We start from the raw sequence: 18,633 nt of genomic DNA, 5'->3' as shown, positions 1-18,633 counted from the left end.
AGGGTTCATATTTAATGTTCATCATGGGAAAATCCAGAATTCCCTTTCATCTATGTTTGTTTATTTAATTGATTAAAATCTGGTGGATTTTCCTGTGGTATTATTAATTGTAGCAAATTTAAATATAGTAATATGCCCTAAGGAGTTTCTAGCATGCGCAAGCTGCAGTATTAAAGCTAAGGCAAGTCATTAATTTGAAATTTTAGAATAAATTAAAAGTGCAGAAAAGATGTGATTTTTATGTTACAATCTTTTTTTAAATTGCTATCAAATATCTGGTTTTAAGCTGATTTTATCTTTGACAGTGCCAGAAACTACCAAGACCAGTCAAAGCCAGCCACAGCCTGCCAATTCCTGCAATAGCACTTCCACTACAACTATCACTAACAGCAGTGGAAGCAATGGCAAGCGAGCTTCTACCAATTGTCAGCAACTGGCATTGTCCCGTTACCCACCTCGTGAAGTGCCACCACGCTTCCGGCATCAAGAACAGAAGCAGCTATTGAAAAGGGGTCAGCCACTGCCACCTGGGACTGCCATCAGCAATAGTTTAGCACAAGGTACAGGGCAAGTAGCAGCAAACTCTTCTCAGCACAGCATTCAACAGACATCAGGTGGACAACAGCAGCTACAACATCCCAGCAAAGGACAGACTGGTAAGAGTACTCTTCAAACTGTACATATGAGACAGCAGTGCAAGTAATAGAATTTAGCTAATTTAAACTTGGGGCTTTCAGGTGTTGATCTGCTGATGGACAATAATTTGTTAACATTTTTTAAACAAGCATTTCAAAATTTATTATTGAATGCTCTGCGTTGTGTGTGGAACATTACATTTTGAATAGTGGTTAAAATGCATTAATGCATGGGATTAGATGCATCAGTATTTCCTTCTGCTTCCATCTCATTTATTTCCTCTGAATGAGAATCAGATTGAAAATTTCAAAAGAACTTTGTCAGGCTGCACAAAATTCTTCAGTTGTATTAGTTGAATGCTATATTAGGTTTATTGGCTATAATGTATTGAAATATTTGACATTCATGATGGACCAACTGTCTGGACACAGAGAGGATATCTATTTCAATGGAAAAAGGTCGATCTTAACATACAAACTTCCTTTGATGATCTTTGAATGATTTTGTGAATTGAGCATGGTTCATTCTGAGCATTCTTTCTTGTCTTTTCCTTTCCTTCCTCCTGAAGAAAAATCTGAAATTCATGAGTGATTTTCTTATGACAGTTGAAAGGTGTGCAGGAGAGGGGCCTTCTGAATACCTAGGTACAGCAATTGTTACTTGGGACCATAGAAAAGATTCTACAAGGTTAGCAAACACATGGGGCTCAATTTTAATTTGGAAGTGCAGGGGCTGGGGGGCTACGAAAATCAGGGAAATGAGCAGCGGGAAACAAACCCGGCTCCAACACGTGGACTTCCTTGCTCACAAAGACGCATCTGGGTGCGCGCGCCGTTCCTGAAACTGGAGGTGCCGCCGGCAATTAAAGCCAGCGGGACAATATTTAAAGAAGCAAATGTTCCTACTTAAGCTACTTTATTTCTTGCATATTAGATAGTTAAAACGATTTTCAGCTTACCTGCGTAGCTTTCGCACGGCTTTCACCAGGTGTGAAGGGCTGGATCAGTCAAAAATGAAGTAAATAAATGAAATAAAGTAACATTTCACAACGTAAATAAAAACCTACCTTTTGAAACAATGTCAACTGCACTTCCTTGCTTCGACGTCTCCCTCTCCGATGTCTCCCCTCCCCCCTCCCATGTATTCCTCTCAGAGGTGTGTGTGTGTGCCCCCCCAGCTCCAATGTCCGTCTCTTCCCACCACTACTCCTCCCCCCCCCCCCCCCCCCCAACTAGTCTCTCTTGCAGCGCTGGATGACGTCTCTCACTCTCTCTCTCTCTTTCTTTCCCCGCCCCCCCCCCACCCCTGCTGTCATCCCACCACCCTTTTAAAATTGAGCCCATGGTTTTTACTTTTTGTCGTTTCCACTAGTGTAGCAGAGTTTTGTCTAATCCTGGATCGTGGGCTCCTCAACATCTTTGATTTTGAGGAGTAAGTTCAAGATGGTCATCCTTCCACAGATCAGACAGCATAACTAACTTGCACAGCTGAATTAAGACTTCTGCTTCTGTAATAGAATCGGGTACGGCCACAGAAAGTTTCTTGGGCTCAAGAATGAGTTGCTGCAAAGTATTATTTTCAGCCGTACTTTGCCACCAATGTCATCTTCAGGTGCCTATTTTACAGCTTGGAGCCTGAGAAGCAGAGACTATACATTTGCTCATACCCAAACAGTTGGTTGGTTTGACATCTGCATTGTTGCTATTTCAGCAAGTCATAGGTCTACTGAAACAATTGAAGTTTGTGTTCAGTCTTACAATCTCCATTTTGTTCAATGAAGAACTGTTTGTCGCAGCCTACTTTCAGACAGGAAGGAATACCATTTCTCTTCCACCAGGCATCAGAGTGGAATGTCTAATTCAGGCTGGGGCCAGAATGTGGGCTCAGCATTGTATGCATAACCTTGGTCTGATGTCTGATGGCATTGGCACTTATTGTAGTGCCTTATGCAAAGCTATGCAGATATCCTCTACAACTATTATTTGTTACTGGATACTAATGGGTTGCTCATTTTGAAGAACTTGGGCTCAAGGACCATATGACACACATGAAGCCTTGACTTCATTGGTGTGGCTGATGTCAAGTTTTGTGAACCCAATGATTGTGCCGGCAGCAGAACTCTGATATTATTTAAAAACTCAATGTCCGTTCCAGTTAGAGAACTAAGTACATGGCCCAGAACGAGGCCTCGAGTACAGGGCCTTAAGGTAAAATCACTTGGCTCAACAGAAAGTGATTTTCCCTATGAGATGATGGCAGTTTCATGTGGAGGTTCAACTTCCTATAGAAAATGAAGTCAATCATATCTACAATTGGCAATATAATATTCAAAATATCCTCTGCAATTTTTGTAGAAATTGGTACATTCTTTTTATTTGTTGATACTTCAGTGAAAGTATTTTTTGCAATTCTGCCATTTCTTATAACATATTTGCAAATTATTTTTCAGGCAGTGTAAAATTCAGAGTGGAGATTTTCCACTGTTGAGAAATCTAGCCATGTCTGCACATTGATTTTTTTTTTAAGCACAGCATTAGAACATCTAATTACAAAATTCAAATGTTTAATGTTCCTAACATTCTTCCATTTATATCACAAATGTTGCTTCTGTTGTCCAGTGTGATCAAAAGCAATCATGAGTTTGTTAAAAATAATGGAAGTATTATAGATCACTTATTATCCAATTATTACTCTCTCAATATCCTTGAACCAGATCAGCATCATTCAGACTTCAGGTTGAGTCACATTTTAACTGCAAGGCTGTAATTTTGGGTCATATATTTTATATGCGCTCTGGTGTGACTTCGGGTCTTCATGGGGATTTGGTTTATGTTACATCTTTTATGGGCATTGACCTGCAGCTTTCGGTCTAGTGAGATAGGGTTACAAAACAAGCTGGAGTTGATGCTGCCTGGACTCTTGTTTATTAGGTACACTGATGTTATTTTTTTCCTGAAAATAAGGGTCAAAAAATTGATTAAAATCTGCTGTGAGCAAATATGTACTTTTGAGTCAAAAATAAAAACACATTTGTAATCAGAAAACCTTGCATTTAATCAGCAAAATAATTTTGGAAGGAGCAAATACAATAATTAAAGTTTAAAAAAAAAAGTTGCCAACTTCACAGTGTAATGTGCATCATCAGATGCTTTCTCGGTGCTCTGTTCCTCATAGACCTTCATTCGGCTGTCTGTACGTTACATATGTAGCTGAAGGTGTGCTGCACATCAATATTGCTTGCTGATAGGAAGAGAAGTCCAATTGCTCCCTGTGTCAACAGAAAAGGTGACTCTGCATCGTATCAGAACAGCAGTACTGACTTTTTTTATAATTAGATTTAGCTCTTAATTTTGGAATTAATCTTTGGAGGATGGGGGATGGTAATTTTATTGAGTTTAATCTGTCTCAGCCCAAAAATCAGAAGGCTTATGTATTTGGGAGCTTTCTAGCAATCTTGGTTCCTGGAATAGACTGCAGCAAAAATCTCTCCCAGAGTAAATTTAAGCCAGTGTAACACCTGCCCCACCCCATACCACAGCAAAGAATTATTCAGCACTTTCTTCCTGACAACATTTTCCACAAGAAACTGCCAGTGGGGAGAATCTCTCTGGACTAGCTCATTCCAAGGCATCTATGGCAAGCCCATTGTACCTGTCTTTACTGCTGTTTTGTGAGGCAAAACAGCACAGACTGTATGGGCAGAACATGCAGCTATCATTCCCTCAGTCCACCCAAATAGCAAAAAACAGCCATAGTGGTGGTACAGACATGTAAAGAACTTTTCTTTAAAATATATGCCTGATGTAAATGCTACTGCCAATAATATTATAACGAGACATAGTTAATTTTAAACTGAAAGAATCATAGAATGGTTACAGCACAGAAGGAGGCCATTCGGCCCATCGAGCCTGTGCCATCTGTTTGTAAGAGCAATCCAGTTAGTCCCATTCCTCCGCTCTTTCCCCGTCGCCTTGCAGATTTTTTCCCTTCAAGTATTTATCCAATTCCTTTTTGAAAGCCACGATGAATCTGCTTCCACCATCCTTTCAGGCAGCCCATTCCAGATCTTAACTACTCGCTGTGTAAAAAAAAGTGTTTCCTCATATCGCCTTTGGTTCTTTTGCCACTCGCCTTAAATTTGTGTACTCTGGTTCTCGACCCTTCCGCCAATGGGAACAGTTTCTCTTTATTTACTTTATCTGAACCCTTCATGATTTGGAACACTTCTATCAAATCTCCTCTCGATCTTCCCTGCTCTAAGGAGAACAACCCCAGCTTCTCCAGTCTATCCACTGCATTCCCTCATCCCTGGAACCATTCTAGTAGATCTTTTCTGCACCCTCTCGAAGGCCTTCACAAGGTGCGGTGCCCAGAATTGGACACAGTACTCCAGTTGTGGCCGAACCAGTGTTTTATAAAGGTTCAACATAACTTCCTTGCTTTTGTACTCTCTTCCTCTATTTTTAAAGCCCAGGATCCCATATGCTTTTTTAACCGCTTTCTCAACCTGTCCTGCCACCTTCAAAGATTTGGTTTGATTACAAAACGATGAGGGATTTTGCTCCTGGCAATAATGAGCAAAAAGCAACGGACTTCTAATTATACAAATTCATCTCATAAACTAATTTGAGATCTGTAATCTTTCGTTATGCCAGATTCAGGCAGAATGTTCACGTAGAAGTGAATGCAGGACATAATTTGAATATGGATGCAGTACATAGTGGTTTTTCCAATTCCAAAATATGTATTCGCAGGCATTGAATATCTTTTGAAACTTTTTTTAAAAATTGGTATAAATAGTTAGAGATGGGTATCGAAATGTTGTACTTTTGAGGATTTCTTAGTTTGAACTTTGGATCAAGGGCACCATTACCAATTTCTGAATAATATTGTAAAATTATTGATCTGTGATGAAGTAATTTCTTTGTGAATGGCTCACAGACCGTGTTATTAACATTGCATAATATTGGCATGTTAGGCTATCTGCGAACATTGACAAAAATGAATATTCAGAGCACATATCTGGTTATTATCTTATTGCTGTTTGTGAGACCTTGCTGTGCACAAATTGGCTGCTGCATTTCCCTACGTTACAAAAGTGGCTGCACTTCAAAAGTACTTCTAACACACTTCACCGTCAGTGGAGGTCCGAAGATCATGAAAGGCACAATATGAATGCAAGTTCTTTCTTTGAGGGTTTATTACATTTTTGGAACTTTAAGAAGAATTCCAAAGTATCTTCCCTTTCACCAAGCACTTGTATTTGAAATTTAGAATAGTTCCCCATATTACTGCATATTACATAGTTTAACAAAAATCACCATCATGTCCAAATCTTTAGCTGTTACTTTGGGACACAATCACCATATCTATTGACCTTTGTAATACCTTACTGTGGTATTTTCATATTTGCATCCTTTTCCATGCCCTGACCTGCATGTGTTTTTAAACATTCCATCTTGTGTATAGAGCCCATAGATGTGTACAGTATTAAAGGAGGCCATTCAGCCCACTTGTCTGTTCCAGCTTTTCTGTTGGAGCAATCCAGAACTAATCTCACCATCCTGCTGTCCCTATAACTTTGTGTAGAACCATGTATGTTTACAGCACACAAGGAAAATATTATCCATCTGTTGTAGTGAGTTTAAACTATTGCAGATTGATTAAATAAATTAGCCGTTTTCATTTCTTAGTGCAGATTCCAATATTCATCAATGTTTTTTTTAAATAAGCAGGTATAAGCATCCTTTGAAAACCCATGAAATGACTGGTTTAGTGGCTCTTGATGGTCCGTTAGAAAATGCCTCCCCTTTCACTGCATTGTGTGACGAGGTTAAAGGTGAATTTCATTGGTGCTTTGGCAAACAGCAGGTGCTTGGAGTAGGAGCTGATGCAAAGGAAATTGAAATAAGTAACCAGAGAATCTAGCTTCATCTGTCCAGATATGATGAGTGAGCTGCATAGCAATGAATTGCATCAAGAGACTAAAGCAGATTATTGGCTTGGTTATTTAACCATCTGCTCTTTTCAGGGGGCACAAAATGGCCAGTATGCAGAAGTACACAGCTCTGTAATATGCGATTTTTGTTCTTTCTGTGAACCAAGTTATTAATGGGCATAAGTTTACCTTTTCTGTAGATTTTAAGGTTTTTTTAATGTTTGCACTGTTATTTTTTCACAAGTTTTCTGTAGTCTTTTTTTCTCCCTTCACGTCTCCTCCTGAAGGTATTGATTTCTTATTAGGCTGCAGTTTCAGTGGTACAGTAAGTCTTCTAGCACTTTGCCCATAAGGCCATTGAGCTTTGACAGTAAGTGCTGGTAGGCCACTTGGCTAGTGGGGGCAGATGTGCCGTCACTATGGAGAACAGTCCTATCCTCACCAGACATCCCCATTAGGGCACTTTCAACAGAAGTTGCTGGATAGTTATTTAATCAATCTGCAATAGTTTAAACTCACTACAACAGATGGATAATATTTTCCTTGTGTGCTGTAAACATACATGGTTCTACACAAAGTTATAGGGACAGCAGGATGGTGAGATTAGTTCTTCCTGAATGCCAGACTATTGACAACTGTATCACTCCTACTGTTGCCCTGGCAGAGATCAGTTACTACAGAACGGGCCAGGTCTGCGTGGCTCAGTGGACGTCCTGAGCCATCAGAGATGCTTGCACCTGTTTATTTTTAATTGTGTTTTGCACAACTGATACAGCATCTCAAACAGCATTATGATTTAACAATGTTAGCCTTGGTACTTGAACGTGCTGTTGCCTCCCAAATCCGTGCTCGTCTTTCCTGCAACTCCATGTTTGAACCCATCCAATCAGGTTTCCACCCCGCCACAGCATGATATGCTGTTTATCAAAGTCACAAATTATATCCTATGTGACTCTGCTAACCTATCCCTCCTCATCCTTCTCTAGCTCTCTGCAGCCTTTGACACAGTTGACCACATCATCCTCCTCCAATGCCTCCTCCATTGCCCAGCTGGGTGAGACTGCCCTCACCTGGTTCCATTCCTGTCTATCCAGTCGTAGCCAGAGGATCACCTGCAATGGCTTCTCTTCCCCCTCACGCATTGTTACCTCTGGAGTCCCCCAAGGATCTATCCTTGGCTCCCTTCTATTTCTCATCTCCATGCTGTGCCTCAGCGAAATCATCCAAAAACATGACATCAGGTTCCATATATTCTACACGCACGCTGACGACACCCAGCTCTACCTCACCACCAAGTCTCTTGACCCCTCCACTGCCACTGATTTGTCACACTGATTAGTCCGACATCGAGTATTGGATGAGCAGAAATTTCCTCCAATTAAAGATTGGGAAGACCGAAGCCATTGTCTTTGGTCCCTACCACAAACTCCATTCCCTCTCCCTGGCCGCTCACTGTCTGAGGCTGAACCAGACCATTCACAACTTTGGCATCCTACTTGACCCTGAGCTGAGCTTCCAACCCCATATCCTCCCCATCACCAAGACCGCCGACTTCCACCTCCGTAACATCGCCTCCTCTGCCTCAGCTCATCTGCTGCTGAAACCCTCAGCCTTACCTTTGTTACCTCTAGACTCGACTGTTCCAATGCTCTTCTGGCTGGCTTCCCACCTTGCACCCTCCGTAAACTTGAGCACACCAAAAACTCTGCTGCTCATATTCCAACTTGCACCAAGTCCCGTTCACTCATCATCCCTATGCTGGCTGACCTACATTGGCTCCCAGTCCGGCAACACCTCGATTTTTAAAATTCTCATCTTTGTTTTCAAATCTCTCCATGGCCTTGCCCCTCCGTATCTCTGTAACCTCCTCCAGCCCTACAACCCTCCAAGATCTCTGCGCTCCTCCAATTCTGGCCTCTTACACATCCTCGATTTTCATCGCTGCACCATTGGTGGCCGTGCCTTCAGCTGCCTCGGCCCTAAGCTCTGGAATTCACTCCCTAGCCCCTCCACCTCTCTACTTCTCTTTCCACCTTTAAGACACTGCTTAAAACCTACCTCTTTGACCAAACTTTTCGTTACCTATCCAATATCTCCTTACGTGCCTCAGTGTCAAATTTTACGTTAAAAGCACTGTTTCAATGCAGGTTGTTGATTCTGTGGCAGCACTCTAGCCTCTGAGACAGAAGGTTGTAGTTTCAAGCTCCACTGCAGAGACATGAGCACATAAGTACTTCATTGGCTGGGAAGTCCTGAGGCTGTGAATGAGGCTATGTAATTGCAAGTTTGTTCTTTAATATACATGTCAAAGGCTTTCCTTTATATCCAGTGAGTAGTTGAGCCAACTACGAAGAAGATCCCAGTCTAAATTCCGCCTATTCCTAATAGAAAGCTTTCATTTTTTTCCTGTTTTCATTGTTTTTATGTGGTAAAATACTGTGGTTCTTTAGTATAAGTTCTCTTAGTCTGCTAAATATTTTTCAAAAGTTTAATATGATTTCAGTTTAAGTTTAAGATAACTTTTTGCTTTCAAAAGTTGCCAGTTCGTGCACTCCAGCCAAAACATGTTTTTATTTTTCATTCCTTTGTATTGGTACTTCAGGGGAGTAAGTTTGTCTGGTCATCCTTTTGCATCTAGGTGACAGTTTCAAGATCTGTTCTGAATATATTAAATCCTTCCTAGTGTTGAATTGTTTGTATTATTTTCTGACACTGGGTGATCGAAAATATTTCCTTTTGATGGTATTGTTCCTCTTACGGCGGCCTTAAACAAACAGTGCTTCCTACTCGTGGTTTTTCAAACAGCCTTGGCATCCAAGAGATTTTATACCTGAAATGCTTGCAGTGCCAAATGGAAGAGCTATGTGCACCAATTCTGAGACCATGACTGTAACGCAGTTATGTTGAACTGCAATATGCCGGATATATTATGCTTGCTATTGCTGTAAAATCAGGGACTTTCACATGGTTTGCTGTTAAGACATCCGACTCGAGAGATTCATCGAATTACATCGAAACTACAGCACAGAAACAGACCATTCGGTCTAATTGGTCAATGCCGGCATTTATGTTCCACGTGAGCTTTCTCCCTCCCGACTTCATCTAACCTTATCAGGATACCGTTCTATTCCTTCCCCCTCATGCTTATCTAGCCTCCCCTTAAATGCATCTATGTATTTGCCTCAACTACTCCTTGTGGTAGTGCTTTCCACGTTCCTACCACTCTTTGGATAAAGAAGTTTCTCCTGAATTCCCTATTGGATTAATTAGCGACTATTTTATATTTATGACCTCTAGTTTTGGACTCCCTCTACGTGTGGAAACATTTTCTCCACGTCTACCCTATCAAACCCCTTCATTATCTTAAAGACCTCAATCTGGCTACCACTCAGCCTTCTTTTCTAGAGAAAAGAGTCCCAACCTGTTCAGTCTTTCCTGATAAGGCTGTCCTGTCAGTTCTGGTATCATCCTTGTGAATCTTCTTTGCACCCTCTCCAAGGCCTCTATATCCTTTTCATAATATGGAGACCAGAACTGTGCACAATACTCCAAGTGTGGTCTAACCAAAGTTCTATACAAGTTTAACATAACTACTTTGCTTTTCAATTCTGTCCCTCTAGAAATGAACCCTAGTGCTTGATTTGCCTTTTTTTATGGCCTAATTAACCTGCGTCGCTACTTTTAGTGATTTGTGTATCTGTACCCCAAGATCCTTTTGCTCCTCTATCCCGTTTAGACTCTTAATATCCAAGCAGTATGTGGCCTCCTATTCTTCCTACCAAAATGCAGCACCTCACACTTATCTATGTTGAAATTCACTTGCCAATTACATGCCCATTCTGCAAGTTTATTAATGTCCTCATGCATTTTGACACATTCTTCCTTTTTATTTAGTACATCCCTCAATTTGGTGTCGTCTGCAAATTTTGGAATTGTACTTCCGATTGCCGAATCCAAATCAATTGTGAACAACAGTGGTCCCAGCATCAATCCCTGTGGATCACCACTTCCCACCTTTTGCCAGTCTGAGTAGCTACTCTTAGCCCCTACTCTACATTTTCTCTTTTGTAGCCAACTTGCTATCCATTCTGCTAACTGTCCCCTGACTCCACTTGCTTAGCCATGAGTCTACATTGCGGTAACTTATCAAAGGCCTTTTAAAAATCCAAATATATTACATCTACTGCATTACCCTTGTTACTCTCTTACCAATTCAAAGAAGTCAATAAGGTTGGTCAAGCATGACTTTCCCTTCTGAAATCCATGCTGACTATTCTTTATTATATTTTCGCTCTCTAGATGTCTTTCTATTACATCTTTGAGTAAAGATTCCATTATCTTCCCTACCACCAACGTTAAGCTAACTGGTCTATAGTTCCCTGGACTTGTTCTATCTCCCTTTTTAAATATATGAATAACGTTAGCTGTCCACCAGTCCTCTGGCACTATTCCCTTTTCTAGTGAATTTTTATATATACGTAATAGTGCCTCTGCTACCGCCTCCCTCACTTCTTTTAATATTCGCAGATGCAATCCATCCAGACCAGGGGTTTTATCCTCCCTAAGTTTGATTAGTTTTTCAATTATATTCCCCCCTTTCTATCTTAAATGTTTTAATATCTTTTTCGATCTCTTCTAATCTCCTGCCCACCTTGTTAGTCACCCTGGTAAATACAGAGGCAAAGTAACTATTCAATATTTCTGCCATTTTGCTGTCGTTCCTTGTGAATTTATCTTGTGCATCCCTTATTGGCCCTATCCCTATCCTGATTTTTCTTTTGTTATTTGTATAATTGTAGAATACTTTACTATTTCTTTTTACATTTCTTGATAATTTAATCTCATTGTTCCTCTTTGCTTTCCTAATTGTTTTTTTGACTTCTTTCCTAACCTCTTTGTATTCATGTAATGTTAACGTATTCTAATTCACTAAAGTGCTCTTGAAAGGATGAAGAGAACAGTGGAAGGGTGGGTGGGGGGGTATTACTGCAATATGCATAGGACTAAGGGACCTGCTGGTGAAACTGAAAGACAAATATAGTACAATATGTACTGTCCAATATGTAAGTTTGAAATTAAATTAGGTCACAAGACTTTGTTCAGAAAAGAAATGTAAAATGTACAAGTTGTCAATCCAGTAATTTTGCTGCAATCAAAATGGCCCCAATTTTAACCCGGAGCGGGAATTGGGCAGCAGGGGCCGAGGTGAGCGCTGAACTCTTCTGACTTCGGCAGCATGACGCCAAAGAATTTTTAACTCCTGGGCCTCATCTGCATGCCCCTGATCAGCTGCCCACCCAAAAGGGGCACGAAGCGGCAGCTGGCTGGGGGAAGAGAGCTGAATTTCAGGCAGCAGGAGGCCACGGGCCGGTACTGAAGGCATGGTCACCGGCAACAAGGTAAGTCACGTGATGTTTTCGGGAAGGGCGGGACTGCATGTGACGGGGCAGGGCTGAACTTTCCTTGCCAAGCCTGGATGAGCACTTGTGCTCCTTCTGGCCCTGCAAGGAAAGCGGGGAAAAAGAAGTAAAAAAAAACTTACCTGTTTGGGCCTTTTCTGTCCCTAGCTCCTCTGCCCGCTATCTTTACCTGTCAGGAAAACCACGTTGGCTTCCCTGCTCAGGTCACCAATTAAAATTGCGGTTGGAACCCATTGGACCACAATCTACATATAGCAAGAAGAACCCCATCGGCTCAGAAGAGCAAGCTAAAGCTCAAGGCAGTGGAATCCACGTGGGATGTTGTCTGGTAAGTAACCCGGCCAATTCTAATTGTCTGCCTACCTGGTTTCCGCCAGGCGGGTAGGGTTAAAATTGCCCCTGTAGAGTTACAACAGCAGTGGTGCTGGTTCAGGGAGCAGAGCTTTGTAGAATTCAGCTCCCAAACCATCAGACCAAGATACTCACCCTTCTACTGCTGTCTTGATCCCATTGGCCTGTCAGGTGACCCAGCTTTCTTCTGTGTGATTTGACATTCTGAGATGTACAGTGAGGCATAGGAATCAGCAAATTCATTGAATTCAGTGAGATCAGAAGCGGATTTGTTCTGTTTTTTATAAATGCAACAGATTTTCTATGTGTACTGGGTTTCCTCAGCTCAGGCATGTAATACTAGTAAATACAAGCTTAAAATGTCATTAATGTTAGTGTATACAACTGTGCCAATGGACTCTGTATACTCCTGCAAATGAGGGTAGGTCTTAAAGGAGTAGAGGGAGGTGAAGAGGCGGAGAGATTTAAGGAGGGAATTCCAGGGTATAGGGCCTAGATGACTGAATGCATGGCCGCCAATAGTGGGGTGAAGGGAGGCGGACAGATGCATGAGGCCAGAGTTGGAGTATCGCAGAGTTCTGGGCGGGGTTGTAGGTTTGGAGGAGGTTTTAGAGAGAGGGCGGGACAAGACCTTGAAGGGACTTAAACACAATGATGAGAATTTTAAATTGGAGATGTTAGGGGACTTAATGTCAGTCAGCAAGGACAAGGGTGATAGATGAGTTGGGATTTGGTGCAGGACAAGGTTTGGGCAGCAGAGTTTTGGATGTGCTGATAGTCACAGAGGTGGATGGTGGGAGGCCAGCTAAGAGAACAATGGAATAGTCGAGTCTGGGAATGACAGGTATAGATGAGGATTGCTGAAGCAGGGGCAGAAGATGATGATGATGTTACGGAGGTGGAAGTAGGGAGTCTTTGTGATGGAGAGGATATGGAGTTGGAAGCTCAGCTCAGTTGAAAAGGACACCGAGGTTGTAAACAGGCTGGTTGAACCTGAGACAGTGGTAGGGGAGGGAAATGGAATTGATGGCATGAGTATGGGAGTTTGTGGCGGGGGACGAAAATGATGGCTTTGGTCTTCCCAATGTATAATTGGAGGAAATTGTGGCTCATCCAAGACTGGATGTTGAGCAAATTTATGTCACAGCATTTTGTTAGACGAAGGATTACCAAAGGAAACAAACCAGTTAATACACATTAGTACAGGACAGTGTGCAATTTACATAAATTAGGAGTTGGAGCTCATGCAGTGGGCATTTAATGAACGATCATACAGAAGGTTTCTCTTGCAATGTGGCAAATTGAAACTGTATACATGCTTTTTACTAAGCATTTTTGTTTTGGCAGTTCAGGATGAGATGGGTTTTTTTTGGCTGTGTTCCAGGTTGGCTGAAGGTGGAGGCCCACGGAAACCCACTGTCAATAATATCTATACAGCTATAATGTACTCCTCGTTATAAGTTGCGATTGAACAAATGAGGAAAATGTTCAATTACCTACTTTAGAAGTGATATTTAAAAGCAGTTCAACCTCCACATACAGAACACCCTCTTAGCTGACCTCTTTCATCAGTTTAGAGCTTTTTTACTATTTTTTTATTTGTGAAGTTCGGATTACCTGGGTACCCAGGTTCCCTGCTGCTGCCAAAAAATTACGGACTTGATCCATGCAAGGTTTTTTATATAGAAGTGGGGGATGGAGATCACACGACTCCTAAGGCTGCTATGTTCTTCAAGGGACAGTGTCCTAGGTATTTTCCCCTGTGGATGAATGGTAGCATCCTGTTTGTATATGGAGGCTGAACAACTTTCACAGAATGGGCAAGACCATAACAACAATAAGTTAAGTAATTTTTCAAGCATATTACTGCTAATCTAATTTATTATAAGGATGTAAAATATTTTAGCCCAAGTAACCAAGGTTTCTTCAATGATTCAGAGATCGATATAGGTGTTTAGACATGGCAAGCATGAAACAAATTAAAAATAGTTTACATTTCAGCATAGAAGTTTGCAGTTTCAATCTGTCTTTCAAGTTAGAAATCCTGGTAACTGACCTGGAACATAAACCTTTTTCCTATTGAAAATGTTACTTTTGGTGACAGAATTCTTATGCAATGTGGTGTTCTGCAGAAACAAACATGTGTCTAATTGTTTACATAAATCTGTCATAGCATCATCACCTTCATTCTGTGTAATGTTTAGTATGACGGTTCCCTCTCCTTGGGTACTGTCGCCTTCCCTTTCAAATCTACCGTCATCAACCTCCTGCTCAAAAAACCCATCCTTCACCCCTCTGTCCTTGCAAACTACCGCCCCATCTCCAACCTCCCTTTCCTCTCAAGTCCTTGAACGTGTTGTCGTCTCCCAAATCCATGCCCATTTTTCCCACAATTCCATGTTTGAACCTCTCCAATCCGGTTTCTGTCCTTGCCACAGCACTGAAACGGCCCTAATCAAAGTCACAAATGACATTTTCTGTAACCATGGTGCTCTATGCCTCCTTATCCTTCCCCACCTGAATGTCACCTTTGATACAGTTGACCACACCGTCGTCCTCCAACACCTCTCCTCCATTGTCCAATTGAGCGGGACTACTCTTGCCTAGTTTCACTCTTGGCTATGCAGTCATAGCCGGAGAATCTCCATCAATGGCTTCTCTTCTTGTCCTGCACCGTAACCTCTGGAGTCCCCAAAGGATCTACTCTTGGCCCCCTCCTATTCCCCATCTACATGCTGCCCCTTGACAAAATCATCCGAAGACATGACGTCAGGTTCCACATATACGCTGACGACACCCAGCTCTAACTCACCACCACCTCTCTCGGCCCCTCCACTGTCTCTGTGTTGTCAGACTGCTTGTCTGACATCCAGTCCTGGATGAACCAAAATTTCCTTCAATTAAACATTGTGAAGACAGAAGCCATTGTCTTTGGCCCCTTCCATGAACTCCGTTCCCTAGCCACCAATTCCATCCCTCTCCCTGGCCACTGTCTCAGGCTGGACCAGAGTGTCTGTAACCTCAACGTTCTATTTGTCCCTGAACTGACCCTTCAACCTCATATCCTCTCCATAACAAAGTCAGCCTCCTTCCACCTCTTTAACATCATCTGTCTTCACTCCTACCTCAACCCATCTGCTGTTGAAATGTTCATTCATGCTCATGTTACCTCCAGGCTTAATTATTCCAATGCTCTTCTGGCCAACCTTCCATCTTCTAATTATTGACCTACATTGGCTCATGGCCCACAAACGCCTCTATTTTAAAATTCTCATCTTGGTGTTCAAATCCCTCCGTGGCCTCACCCCTCCCTATCTCAGTAACCTTCTCCAGCCCTACAACCCTCCTGGAACTCTGCATTCCTCCAACTCTGGCCTGTTGTGCATCCCACACTTCTTTTGCCCCACCATTGGTAGCCATGTCTTCAGTCGTCTCAGCCCTAAGCTCTGGAATTCCCTCCCTAAACGTCTGCCTTTCCACCTCGCCTCCTTTAAGATGCTCCTTAAAACCTATCTCTGACCAAGCTTTTAGTCACCTTCTTTGACGGTGTCAATTCTTGCCTGATTATGCTCCTGTGAAGTGGCTTGGGACATTTTACTATGTTAAAGATGCTATATAATTGCAAGTTGTTGAATGGAATTTTTTTTGTATTACTGTACAAATTAATGAGATACTCCCGTGCAGCTGATTGTATAAGTAATGTGAATGTGTCATAATTGACTATGTAAATTCCAAAACAATAGGAAGTGGTCCACAAATTACAGAAGAAAGGATTTTCAGTGTTTTCTGTAACTGTTCAGATGTGTTGCTTGTGTTTTGAGTGCATAAATTGTTTGTTTCTTATGCACTACTGATTGATGTAGCAGCTGGGAGCCGCTCATAATTCTACATAACCTGATGATGCCTAAAGCTTCAGGCTTAGTTTACAGTGCAATCTGGATAACAAGGGCTGTGGCCTAGCAACCAAGTTGCATGTCTGTGCTCAGTGCTGTTAAAGATAGGCAGCTTTCCATGACCTTCAGTTCACCTTGGCAAGTCAGTACAACAAGATAAATTTTCCTGACTGGGTCTGTCTTGCAGACTCTGTTATAATTTACAGTCATACAGCAATAAAGGCATTTTGTTAGTAGAGCTGTTGTTCATACTAGCCTGCATGGACATTGGCATATGTTGACAAGCTGTAGCTAAACCATGAATCGTGCCTTTCCATCCAGGGACTTCAGAATGTTAATGTGGGCGTGTTTTAGCAAGCACTAAATGTAGCAGATAAAATGTGTTTTGCAGTGCAACGTGATAGTTTTTTTAAACTATATTTTCAAATAATAGAGTTCATGATTAATGTTTTCTTTTTTAATGCTTAGTTCCAATGTGGACTAGATTAGACAGTAAAGCTTTAAACTGGCATGAAGCCCACGTATGTATTAGTTCTATATTGAACGTCAGAGCTGTAATGGTATGCCAAACAACGATGCTTGATGTTTTTAAAAGGCATACAACAGAAGCTTATTTGCATGCAACCAACCAGTGAATGCGGTTGTTTTTTTGGCTGACTTTCAAAAAACCAGCTAGTGCTAATTGCATTGCCAGAAGAAAATGTTTTGTGACAGTTAAAGAATTTAAAGAAAGGAAGATGGGTTTAATGTCATCAGTAATTAGATAATCAAGCTAGATTCTTTGTCGCTGATATCTTAATATTGAATCCCACCTCAGAAGGGCATTTCCAAGCAGGGGAGGGCTGAGCAAGTGCAGGTTGTCAGCAGCGTACATTACACAGAGTAGTTTTTCTGGCATGTAGACAGGATGAGGCTTAAATAGTACACAGCCGACATATTGAAACAGAGAGCACAGGCGAACGTAGGTGCAGACATGAAGGCAGCTTTGCACAAAATGTAGCGTTTCCTAGGATGGTTGGGCGTCACCTTCAGTCAGGTATTTTTCACAGCAGTCCCCTGTAGAGCGGAAAAATGCCAAATAATCGCTGCTTTGTTCTCTGAATGTATTGCATTACATTAGAAAGCTGCTGCATACAATCTGAAGTAGTTAGCTGTTGAAACTGAGAAAATGGCGTCCTAACACTTGGCTGTTTGTTAAAGGGATACTGCATCTTGCATAAACACTGTAATAAAAAGTCAATTCACAAATGTTTTTGCTTAAATAGTGCTTCTCATTTTTCAAAATTGCTTATTGTCTCATGAAAAGCTTCAGTTGGTAATAATGTGGGGCATATAAGAGACTTGCCACTCAGCTTCTCTGTCCTTTTAGTCTTGGACAATATTGCATCTTTTTAAACTAACCAAAGCAGCTGAGAGACATTCAAATTTGATATTTTGCTTTTATCCTTTTGAGATTGCTGGAAAATGATTACAGTGATGCCTTAGACTATATGGAATATGGAAAATTATATAAACCTTTATGCGTGGTGTGGTTGACATTCAATTTTCATATGAATGGTGTTGGTTAAGTCTCTTGTGACTTTTATAAAATAATGTAAGTTTCTAGCATTAATTTTTAATAACATTAAGCTTGAAATAATTCTGATTAGTGGTCATGGCAATGGAGCTGTGGATTTTTTTATGATCTGCATAAAATGATGAATAATATAGTTGGTTAGCAAAACCTATAGTTTTCTTACAACATGTAATTAGGAAAATGCTTTAAATTGTTTTCTCAACTTTCTCTGTAAATGTTTATGAATTTGAATATTTTGATGCTATTCTATGGAAGAAAAGCATGGCTTGTAACAAAAAAAAAGTCCTTTGGTACTGATCTATATAAAGCACAAGGTCGCATATTCAAGTCCTGGTTTGTGCTTAGTTAACTGATTGTTGCCTCAGTACTGCAATTCGCATCAGTGTCCCTGGGCTATAGATGAAAAAATAAACCACGGTTCCCACTGATCATTATCCTGTGACCCATACTGGGAAACATGTGTATGTGTGTAGGGAACACAGAGTGAAACTTGAATGTGATCTCCCCAACAGCTGAATAGCCTTCTAACACTCACTGTCTTGGTGTGCACTTGAAATATAGCAGTTGTGTGCAGCGCCAGAAGACTACCTGGGCCCTTGGATCAGTACTCCAGAATGTGTGTCTGCCTTTGGGAGAGGAAAGGAGACAGTAGAGAGAATTGTGAGGTGGGAAGGGGAAAGGAAGCAAACCTTTGAGCCCTGATCCCAGGAGTTAAAATGGCGTGTGTGTCCCGATGATGTCTTCAGAACATAACTTAGCCATTTAAATTAGGCCTCCGCTCCTCCGAGCCAGATTTCAGGTAAGTTAAGATGGTGAGGT

General features: G+C 41.4%; 1 protein-coding gene across 9 annotated transcripts in view; it reads left to right on the top strand.

Moving 5' to 3' along the window:
• Nucleotides 1-18,633, top strand: part of tnrc6c1 (trinucleotide repeat containing adaptor 6C1) — a 462,004-nt gene that overhangs the window by 379,689 nt on the left and 63,682 nt on the right. For 8 of the 9 annotated variants that reach the window (XM_068004210.1, XM_068004207.1, XM_068004212.1 and 5 more), the window contains one exon: nucleotides 306-656. In XM_068004210.1, the coding sequence (XP_067860311.1) occupies nucleotides 306-656 (351 nt within the window). Of the gene's footprint in view, nucleotides 1-305; nucleotides 657-17,162; nucleotides 17,275-18,633 lie in introns of those variants that run through there. The other variant, XM_068004211.1, reaches the window with a different exon arrangement.

This window comes from Heptranchias perlo, chromosome 23 (genome assembly GCF_035084215.1).
Source record: "Heptranchias perlo isolate sHepPer1 chromosome 23, sHepPer1.hap1, whole genome shotgun sequence".
NCBI classification, from domain to species: domain Eukaryota; kingdom Metazoa; phylum Chordata; class Chondrichthyes; order Hexanchiformes; family Hexanchidae; genus Heptranchias; species Heptranchias perlo.
This window is presented reverse-complemented; position numbering and strand designations above follow the sequence as displayed.